Raw genomic sequence first — 11,390 nt, forward strand, 5'->3', positions numbered from 1 at the left:
GCTCGGTGTGGGCTCTGAGGGATTTCTCAAAACTCAGCTCTCTCAGCCTCCCCTTGGCCGAATGTGCTCCAGCCCCAACCATCCTTCTGGCTCTGCAGGACTCGCGCCACTCTGTCAGGCCTCCTTGTGCTGGGGAGCCCAGATTGCATGCAGCAGGCCTGATGCGCTCCTGTGCTGGGGTAACTTTGAGCAGCAGCCACCCAGCCACCCAGCTGCTCCCTCACTCTCCCTCCTCAAAACGACAGGACAAAGGGAGAAAAAACATAGAGAAAAGCTTATGGGTCAAGGTAAAGAAAAGGAGAGCACTTACCCCTTACTGTCATTGTCATCACTTACCAATTACTGGGCAAAGAAGAGTTGACTTGGGGAAGATCAATTTAATTCATTGCCAATTACAAAAGATGTGGATTGTGCGAAACTCTAACAAAAACATTAAAGACCATTCCTCCACGCCACTCCTTTTTCCCAAGCTCAGATTACTCCTTCATTCCCAACACTTCTACTCACCCAACCCCAAGACAAGGAGGGGGAGGGATGGGGAATGGGGGTTACAGTCAGCACAGAACATCTCTGCCGCTCCTTCCTCACACTTTTCCCCTGCTCCAGCTTGGGCTTTCTCCATGGGATCCCACCATATTTGCGGCCAAGGCTATGTGGTGTTCATGTCTTTCTGTCTTACTTTTCTCCTTTATACTCACAGAATGATGGAACTGTTGAGATTGGAAGGGACCTCTGGAGATCATCTAGCTGAAGGCCTCAGCTGAGGCAGGGTCAGCCACAGCAGCTTGCTCAGCGCCTTGGCTAGCTGGGTTTCAACTGTCTCCATGGAGGGACACTGCACAGCCTCTCTGGGCAAGCTGTTCCAGTGATTGACAGCCCTCACAGTCAAACAGTGTTTTCTTGGGCTCAGGTGGAATTTTATAGACATGACTAAGATCTCTCCAAGCCTTTTCTTCTCCACACTGAACAGTGCCCCATCTCTCAGCCTTTCCTCTTAGGAAAGATGCTCCAGTCCCTTAAACCAGCTTTGGGGCCCTTTGCTGCACTTGCTTTAGGAGGTCAACAAGCTGGCTGTAGTGGGCAGCCCAGCACTGGACACAGCACTCCAGATGGGGCCTCAGCAGTGCCGAGCAGAGGGAAGGGCCACCTCCCTCCATCTGCCACCAGTGCTTTTCCTAACGCAGCCCAGGAGGCTGTTGGCCTTTGCCGCAGGGCTGCATTGATGGCCCATGCTCAGCTGCTTGTCCTCGCTGCAGGAGGACCCCAAGGTCCTTCTCTGCAGAGCTGCTCTCTAGCCGGTCGGCCTCCAGCATGATGGCCACAGGGTGGCTGGATCAGAGGCTGTCCTCCCGCAGGGACTTTCTCAGCAGCACCTTGTCCTTCTTGGGCAGCAGCTTCCCCTCTGTCACAGGGCCCCACACAGCGCTGCAGAGTCACCTGGACAGCAAAGCCCTCTCCTGCCGGGGCTGCACAGCCCAGGCCTGTTGCTCTCGGGCCTTGGGGACTGCAGCTTTTGCTCTCCTTGTGGCAACCTCCTTCCTCATTCTCTTGCCACCTGCCATCCCCTCCAGCATGCCTCTGCTGGGAAGCAAAGCCTTGCCACCCAGGGGTCGAGTCCGTGGGTACCAGGTTTCCACGTGACAAGTCTGCCCTTGGCCCTGCTGCCCTATCTGAGGTGCTGCAGCCCAAATGTGCACCAAAGCCCACAACCGGGGGCACTGACAGCAGGAGCCTCGTGCGCCATCACAGAGCTGGGACATCAGGGGAAGGAGAGCTGAGGCGGGGAAGGACAGCTCCCATGGCTTTTGTGGTGGATGGAGATACAGCGCCTTTAGGAGAGACCGACGGGGAAGGTGAGAAGTGGGGGATGCCCTGTGTGATTTCAGGGCAGCTCAGATAAATGGAGGTTCTCTGTGGGACAGGCAACAGGTGAGGTGGGAGCTTTTGTGGGGGTCAACTTCGAAATGGGCCATCCACTCTGATGCTCACCTGGACCTGGTACTCCCAAACGAGGAAGAGCTGGTCAGGGATGTGAAGACCAGTGTCAGCCTTGGCTGCAGCGACCATGAAATTGTGGTCTCCCAGATTCCCAGGAAATGGGGAAGGAGAGTAGCAGGCACAGACCCTGGACATGAGGGCATGAGAACTTGGCCTGTTGAGGGCACTGGCAGGTGGGATCCCATGGGGGCAGTGTCAGGGCCCTGACACCATCCATAGGCCTTCATGGCCCTGACCAGCATCACCTGCGGCCTCCACTCACCCCTCTGTCCATGGGCCCAGCAGACCATTGAAGCCAGGCCTCAGTTTCAGCCCCACCTTGGTCTCTGCTGGAGCTCTCCTGCTCTCCAGACACAGCCAGACACAGCCTTGCTTTTTTTTTTTTTTTTTTTTTTTTTTTCATGCCTGCTGCCAGCATTCAGGCTCTGCGGCGGGGGGGGGGGGGGGGGGGGGGGGGGGGGGGGCCAGATGCACAGCTTCTGCTGTCTCTCATCGGCTTTTTTTTGTTTTTCAGTTCTTTCTTGCACACTCACTTCCCACACTTGGTGGTCTCATCTCTTGGTCCCCACTGCAATGTGCCAGCCTGTAGTGTCTTCTCTATGCTGGCAACTGACCCTTCGCCCAAGCCCCTGCCCGCACCCCCCAGCTCCCCCCCCCCCAATGACCCCCCCCCCCCACTTCTCAAGCAGTGTGAAGCACAGGGAGGGTTGGTGGGGAGTCCTGGGTCTCTGTCGCTCAGGCGCTGTGGTGGGCACTGAAGAGCTCCAAAGGTGGAATCACAGCACGCTCTCTAGTCTTTTTTTTTCTGAGGTCCTGAACTCGAGGCAGTTGTGGCTGTGCCTTGTATATTGATGCAAAGAAGCTGGCTCCACATCTCCCGAGTGTGCTCTTACGGTTGCCCCGCCCCACCGCAGCAGGGCCAGCCCCACCCCCCACGCTTGCAGGCTCCCACTCCATCTTGGCGGCCTCCTCCGCACCCCTCCATCCCCTCCCCTTTGAAGGCAAAGCCCCTGCTCAATGGCACCACAGACTCAGGCCTTCTCCTCAGGGCCTCCTGCTGCTATGCTCACTGCCCATGCTGCTGCCTGGAGTTCTTCTGCAGCTTTTCCTTCCAACCTTCCTTCTTGCAAATCCCAGGGGGGTCAAGGTCCTCTGGACTGAACCTCCAGCAGGCAGGCATTCAAAGTACATGTGCTGATGTCCCTCTGAGGCATGATGCCTCTACAAGACCAGAACTTAAGCAGCGACAGGACACTACAGATAAGAAAAGAGTACTAGTGTCATGGAGTTGCTAATCAAGGTAGAAAGCACTCGAGATAACCATCTCAGAAACAAGAAAGGAGGGTGCAAAGTGAGGAAATGCAGCGCCAGTGGGAAATGTGAAAGGGGTTGACTTTTTGCAGGAGTTGGATAAGGTTGGTTAAAGAGTAGGACTGAGAGGTGGGAAAAGAGTGAAGAGGAGTGAATGGGGAGCAAAGCAATGATCAGGGCTGTTTGGGGATACCTGTCAAGTAGCCCTGCATCTGAGCCGCACAGCCTGGAGCAGCACAGAAAGCTGCCGCTGCTCTGATTATACTAACATACTGACTGACTTCCACGGTCGCGGAAAACTGGGCTTTCCTTACTGTCACCACTGCCTTACTGAGGCATGATTACCTCGGTAAGTCCATGCTGCCTGCTTTGGACACATTCTTCTCTTTAGGGGCCCAGAAATGTCACTCAAGAGAGCCTCTCATTGATGGCCCAGCTCCTCCCCAAAGCTGAGCTTGTACAGCCTGTGGTTTCCCTGGGTTGCACTTTTTGGCCCCATTCAAAGATGGGTGCAAGCATTGGCATGTCCTCACTCACAAGAGACCTCTACTAATCCCAATTCAAAAGGGATATTCCAAAGAAGATAATCAATCGTTCCCCTGTAACTTCAGTACCAGCATTTTGCCTGTTACTACGGTTGTATTTAGTTTGCTCTGATCTTTCATATACTTACACCTGTCCTGATACAATGACCATTTCTGAAGTCATCTTGTCAGATGCAGATCGGCCGAGGCAAAGGCCCTTTCCAGTTATTTCTCCACTTTTCTCCTCCCCTTACTCTTTGCTTCATTCACATCCCTCTCACCTATGCTGCTGCTTGGAGTTCCGGGAGTAAAAGCTGGCCTCTCTTTCAGCAGTATGATTATCTCTTTAGCCAACTTTTTAGTTATGTTTCTATCTAGCTTTTTGTATGTACCCATCTAAAACATTTCTGACAAGATTATCCTTTCGTAAAAAGGCAACCTCACTAGAGGCAGCTTGTACTGAGCCTATGGTTACAGAGTGTGTTTGATTGTTTATGAAAAGTGATCATGCTTTACTTTTCTTTCTTACAAAAGGAAAAAATCTTCTGTGCCTGTGTGCAGCCAGTTCTCTAAGGAGAGCAGGCGGGAGATGGTGCAAAGGAGCTGTAACATCCAGCTGCAGACTTCAGTGGAGAAGTCTGATGCAAGGAAGAGTGATGCAAGTCCCAGGTGGCCAATGTCAGAAACTGGTGAGGCTGGGGAGGTGAGGAGCAAAGTTCTCCATACAGTGTCAGACCTGAAGGGACTGCTTTTCCTACCTGCCCAGACCTCCTGAGGAGACACTCTGCATCAATATTAATCAGAGAAAGCTTCTATCACCTCTTCTTTAAACTGAAAAGTAATTAAAATATACTTTAAAAAAACCTCATTCTTATTAGGTGCACTTTGAAATCTTCCTCCTTCTCTACAGTATGAAATGACTCCAATTAGCTGTACAGGGCTTGAAGACTTGAAGGAAATTAGGAAGAGAAATAGTTCATTAGGCTTTCTGTATTTTAATGAGCCCATGATGATTTGGTGCTGAATCCATGAACCTCAGACACTGGGAGGAGATTGAACAAACCTCTCAAGAAGTCCAAGTCAGAAGCAAAACCCAAAGTACCTTGAAGCACTGATTGGCCCCACTGAGGGCCTTTACTGACAAAGCCTCCCCAGGGACTCGTTAGAGCAGAGAATTGGAGGCTGTGATTGCAGGTAGGCAAAGGCACTGTGCAGGTGGCTGTAATGCTGAGAAAACCCTTGCTTTGCTTTATGAAGCAGAAAGGCCAAGCCCTGATCTCCAGCCCATGGCAAGGGAGGTCCTGTCCCTCACGCGTGGCTCAGGGCTCTTCCTGGGACCGTGGGATGTGGGGTGTGCAAGGCCGAGCGAAGGACAACAATGGCACAACAACTTCCAGCTTCGCCATGGGGCTGCGAGGAGGCATCGAGGCGCCAGTGCCATGAGGACAACATGTCTTCTCAGAGACCTCAGTGGCAGAGACAACTGCCAGAGCCATGGGGACAGAGACCCTGTTCTGTCGGTGCCTTCCAGCCTTGCCAGCGCCTTTGCCATCTCCACCGCAGGCTGTTCTACACTGTCCTACACCTGCCCCTCTTTCCCTGCAGGCTGTAGACACCCATCTCGCTTCCCCGCCTTGCTCTCACCTCACCATTTCCGTACGTTCACTGGTGTGTCTCCACCCTCACTGGCTGTTCCTTCAAACACAAAGCCATGGGCTGATCCACACTCCTCTCTGGGTGACCTCTTGCACCACAGCAGTACCCTTCGAGTGACATTTTTCCTCCTGATAGCCAGTCTCCACCTTCCAAGTTGCACTTTGTCATATTTTTTTCTCTCTCTTTTGCTTTTTCCCACTACCAAGGAAAGCTTGACCATCTCAGAAAGGACCCTTCAAGCAGGCAACCCAACCCGTTAGCCTTCTTGTGGCCTTTCACCTGACCAGAGAGAAGTAACCTCACCATGATCTTCTAAACCACATGAGTGCTGCTGGCCTTTCAGCTTCTCATATAGACGCGACCAAGCCATGTGCCTGCGGCTGTCCCATCATGTACTCGGGTGGAATGGACATGACAACCCCTATCCAAGCCCTCTTCCTGGACAGGGCCTATGGGGTACTCGGGCAGAGGTACTTTCCCAGCCATGTTCCTTCTGCTGCCTAGCACCTCCAGAGACAGAACTGACCTCACAGTCCCCTTCACAGCCATACCCTTCCTACTGGATGAGGAGTTTCTGAGACACAAGCAACCTCATAATACCATACCCATCCACCACCCTCCTTATGGCACAGGACCTGACAGGATAAAAGTATGCTTGTTTTATCCAGTTTGTCAAATATATTTCCTACCAACGACTGGAGTGGAGAAACATTCTTCACAGGAACTGAAGTATTTGTGTGACACATTTATATCTCCTCTTCTGCCTCTTTTTTTCCCCTTCTTCCTCAGCCTATTCAACTTTCAAAAACCTCTTCAAGGGAAAGATTCATTGACTCACAGGTTAACTCAGGTGTGAAGAGAGCCCTGAACATCATTGTGTCCGACTTTCCTGCTCAAGGCAGGGTGAACTAGATGAGGTTGTTCAAGGCCTCCACCCAGCTTTGCATCATCCACAAAGGAGCTGAAAGCGCACTCTGTCACATCATAGAGGGGGATAATAAAGATGGTCAACAGTGTTGGCCCAAGTGCTGGTCACTGAGGGATGCCGCTAGTAACTGGCTGCACGGAGGACTTTGTACCACTGACGACATTTGGGCTTGATCATCCAGCCAGCTTCCCACCCACCGTAACGTCCACTTCTTCAGCCCAGATAGCACCAACCTGGCTAAGGACACCACGGGAGACCATGTCAAAGGCCTTGCAAAATCCCTGTACACAACATGCCCTCTTTCCCCTCTCCATTTTGGTTCAGCCATCCCTTTCTTTGTCCTTCAAGTGCCTGGAGGCGGCTGCAGGAGGACATGTCCCATCACCTTCCCAGGGACGGAGGTAGGATGACCAGCCTGTAATTCTCCCAATTCTCGTTCCTGTCTTCTTGAAGATGACTTTGACGTCTGCCTTTCCATGGACCCCAGAACCTCTCTCCTTGCTCTGGCACTTTTGAGGGCACAGTCCAGAATCACAGGCAAGGGTGACGTAGCAAACAGGAGCACCTGCAATGAGCCTGTCCAAGGCAGCTGAGCTGAATCTCACTGGGAGGGTGGGGGTTGTTCCTGGAGTCACCCACAGCAGTGTCAGGGCTCTGTCAGGTGTCCACAGCTGAGCTGGCCTCAGGCACTCCTGATGCACACAGATGTGTTCAGAGACACGAGCCCTTCCCTTGCACACGCACAGGCAGTGCATTGCAGGAGTCACCGTGTCTCTCTGGCCTCCTCTTGCCACTCCCAGAGGCTGGGAGGCACCTCAGCCCTGCCGTGTGTCGCCCTGCTCTGCACTCATCTGAGATGCCCCAAGGCAAGAGAAATGGACACAGGGACCTCCATTCAAGGAAGCACATCCCAGTGCTGCATTCAGGTGGTTTCCCATGGGATGTTATTCCCAACATGAAGTGACCTCCAGATGTTGCCTGTCTCTCAGGCCTTCAGGGAACCCCTAGGAATAGCTGGTGGCATTTGTGCTCACTCAGGTTCATCTCACCTCACGCGCATGATGTGCATGCTTACATCTCATCCGTACAATGCCAACATGGACTTCTGAGCTACTCATTTGGTGTCCCTCCGTGGAGGGTCAAAGAACCTCTGAAAAGGGATGAGAGGCGAGTGCTGGAAATGGTGGCTGTGAGGGGCTAGTCCATGATGATTGCCCTGGGGCAGCTTCCCCAGGGTGTCCAGTGAACACGGGCACAGACCAGACCCTGCTCTGCTGGTCCTTCAGGTCTCTCACAGGAGGCCTGGCTGTGCGAGGACACTGCTGCATGCCCCAACCCTGCACACTCACACTGTTTAGCTGTACACTGGTGTCTTCATCTGCGGGCCACTTTCTTGGGCATGTTTGTGAGAGCAACTTTGGAAGAAGACCTAAGCCAGGCACTGCCTCAGGAGAGATCCCCTTTCATGATGGAACCGCTCTTACAGAGGCCAGCTCTGTCACAGAAGTGCCCATTGCCTGTCCCTGCCTGCGGTCACAGGACTGCCACCAGCAGGACTAGACCAAGGTGCCAGAGCAATCAGGCCTTACACCAAACCAAGGATCAGAAAGAGAGTGTGGAAGTGAAAAGAGAACAGCTCTGGAAGACCAAGTGCTCCCTGGCAGTGCTGCCATGCTGGGACACTCTTCCTCTCCACCTCTGCACACAGACTGTCCCTGCAGCTCCCAAAAGTTCTTGGAGGAACGATCTTAGAAAAGAAGAAGTCGCTGCAGGGCCCTTTATTTTGTTTCAGCACACAGACAGCACAGCTCCTCGTTTACACAGCCACTTGGTCAGAAAAGAAAAGCAGAGAGTGAATTAGAATGCGGATGAAAACATTATCACAAGTAAAACACTACCACCACCACCAAAAACTACAGATGACCAGCTGGGCCTGTAACGAGTTACATTATAACTGCTCTGCAGAAGAAGATGGGCAGTTGATTGCTTCAGAATAACATCCAGTCATCAGTTTCCACATGGCGTCCTTGAGCTCCTTGTTCCTCAGGCTGTAGATGAGGGGGTTCACTGCTGGAGGCACCACCGAGTACAGAACTGACACCACCAGCTCCAGGGATGGGGAGGAGATGGAGGGGGGCTTCAGGTGGCAAAGATGGCAGTGCTGACAACGAGGGAGACCACGGCCAGGTGAGGGAGGCATGTGGAAAAGGCTTTGTGCCATCCCTGCTCAGAAGGGATCCTCAGCACGGCCCTGAAGATCTGCACATAGGACAGCACAATGAAAACAAAACACCCAAACACTAAACAGGCACTAACCACAAGAAGCCCGACTTCCCTGAGGTAGGTCTCTGAGCAGGCGAGCTTGAGGATGTGGGGGATTTCACAGAAGAACTGGTGCAGGGCATTGCCTTGGCAGAGAGGTAGGGAAAATGTATTGGCAGTGTGCAGCACAGAACTGAGAAAGCCACTGCCAGGCAGCTGCTGCCATGTGGACACAAGCTCTGCTGCCCAGGAGGGTCCCGTAGTGCAGGGGTTGGCAGATGGCAACATAGCGGTCATAGGCCATGATGGTGAGAAGAAAATACTCTGCTGATATCAAGAAGAGGAAAAAAAAGACCTGGGCAGCACATCCCAAGTAGGAGATGGCCGTGTGTCCCAGAGGGAATTGGCCATGGCTTTGGGGAGAGTGGTGGAGATGGAGCCCAGGTCGAGGAGGGAGATTAAAGAGGAAGAAGTACATGGGGGTGTGGAGGCAGTGGTCGCAGGCTACGGCAGCGATGATGAGGCCGTTGCCCAGGAGGGCAGCCAGGTAGATGCCCAGCAAGAGCCAGAAGTGCAAGAGCTGCAGCTCCCGCGTGTCTGCAAATGCCAGGAGGAGGAACTCAGTGATGGAGCTGCTGTTGGACATTACTTCACTGTGGGCATGGGGGACTGTTGGAAGAGGAGAAAACATTGACAAGTTAAGGCAGGCTTCTTTGAGGCAGTCCTATGCTGTTTCCCAAAAAATCCCCTTAAAAATACTTGTCTTTTTGGGGGGAACTTCATTCAGCTCTTTTTTGAGCTGAGGTTTGTGCTGCTGAGTGAAGGCATTTTCTGTGAGGGGCAGAAGACAACATCTTTCGCATTGCTCTCAGCCTGAACACTGCAGAGTCCTGAGGGACAAATGGGCTCCCTGTGCCCTAATGCACAGTCAGGAGAGCTGCTCTGCCCACGACTGACCTGCTGGTCACCATGCAGGTGCCCTGTGGCTTATTACACCTCTCTCCGTTGGAGGATGACCTCACTAACAAAGTACTTGAAGAAGAAACTGGACTTTAGTGAGCTCCGAGGAGTCCAGTTTCAAAGTCCTGTTCTCCAAACTCTTCTCTCTTTCCCCAGGCAGCTGAGAGAGAGTGATGCAGAGGGTGGCCTGGCTCTCTGCTGCCTGGAGCTGTCCCTGCAGGGAGCTGTTTCTCTGTCCCCAGGTCTCCTCCCTCTCAGTGCTCACAGACCCATCCCACCCGCTCTGTGCTCAGCTCGGCCCTGCACACCCTCCTGGCAGCAGGGCACTGCCCAGGACCATCGCCCTCTTAGCAGGTCCTAAGCACTAGGGCAGATCAGCACTGATGCTGCAAGCAAAGGGATGCTGGTGCTGCCTGTAGGCAGAGGAGTGGGGGAAGGCACTTGAGGAGGCTTCTGGCAGACGTGCTGATCCCCACTGCAACAGTTCAGGAGTCTCAGTGACTTATCCAAACCTGATATCTCCTTTCCTTTTTCCCTTAGAAGAAAGGTGAGATCACAGACCCTGGAAAGGTCTTCATCTTCAAGGTAGCCCCTGCCTTGACCTTCCTCTTAAAATGCTGCCTCTGCCAATGTTGTGGGGTGATGTGGAGCTGTGAGCAGCCCTGACCCATGCAGCACCCTCTCGACAGCAGAAGGACCCTGCCCTGACAGGGGTCGCTCCTTCCACCCACACCTTCTCCCCACAGCGCCATGGGGAGCTCCCCGGGCAGGCTGAGTGCTGACCCTGGCAGGTGGCAGAGTCCCTGCCAGCACACAGCCCCCTGGGGTGCAGGGACCCTGCTCGGAAGGACAGCCCTGGGCACCCCTGGCTGCACACCAGCTTCACACCACTGCAGCGTCCCTGGAAGAAGGCAGCCATCATGCCCATCCCTCTGACGGTGCAGCAGGGAAGCCCTACTCTGGAGCACGTCCTCCTCCTCTACACCAGAGAGAGATCCCACAGGTTGTGGGCTATGCTGGCTTTAGGAGATCACTCTAGGAAGTTAATTTGCATTGCTCTGCATGCAGAGACTTACCGTGTCAAGGGCTGTGAAGATTTTTCCTCTTTTGAAGCTTCTCAGCATCCTCCATCCCACACTGCTTTAAACCTCTCTCTTTCTTGCATGTCTCGCCTCAGTGCCTGCAGGCAGTGCCCTCAGCCCTGCTGCCCTTTGCAGAGGAGCTGCTCCTGGGCAGAGCTGTCTCTCGCAGCGCTGCCCGCTTGCCATGAGCTCCCTCCATCCAGGGCCCAGACAGCTCAGCAGCACAGGACCAGCTCAAGGCATTTTAATGACCCCTCTGGTGGGTTTGGTGGCGACTCCATGAACTCAGACAGTGAGAGGAAGTTGAAGAAACCTCTCCAGAAGTCAAGTCAGATGCAAACTCAAAGTTCAAAGGAGCGTTAATGGTCTCCAGTGGGGACCATTACTGACGAAAGCCTCCCTGGGGTCTGGTTAGAACCAAACTGGAGGCACAGATGACAGGTAGACAAAGGCAATGTAAAGGTGGAAGAGAATTCTGAGGAAACCTGGATGTGTTCCATTAAGCCAAAGGACCAAGGTGTGAGCCCAGCCCCTGGGAAGGGAGATCCTGTCCCTCACACATTGCTCAGGGCTCTTCTGGGGCAGTGTGACATGAGGACATGCAATGTCAAGGGCAGGATTATGGTCCAACACTCGTCCCAGGTCTCGAGTGGGGAAGGGGAGGCAATG

At 53.5% G+C, this 11,390-nt stretch overlaps 1 protein-coding gene across 1 annotated transcript in view; it reads right to left on the reverse strand.

Annotated features, from left to right (window-relative positions):
- Positions 1-8,365: 8,365 nt before the first annotated feature.
- LOC127028264 (olfactory receptor 14I1-like) overlaps positions 8,366-11,390 on the reverse strand; it is a 15,423-nt gene continuing 12,398 nt past the window's right edge. Inside the window, 2 exon segments of the mRNA XM_050913999.1 lie at positions 8,366-8,565; positions 8,568-8,825. Of these exon segments, the coding sequence (XP_050769956.1) occupies positions 8,366-8,565; positions 8,568-8,825 (458 nt within the window).

This window comes from Gymnogyps californianus, unplaced genomic scaffold, assembly GCF_018139145.2.
Source record: "Gymnogyps californianus isolate 813 unplaced genomic scaffold, ASM1813914v2 HiC_scaffold_31, whole genome shotgun sequence".
Lineage (NCBI taxonomy): Eukaryota > Metazoa > Chordata > Aves > Accipitriformes > Cathartidae > Gymnogyps > Gymnogyps californianus.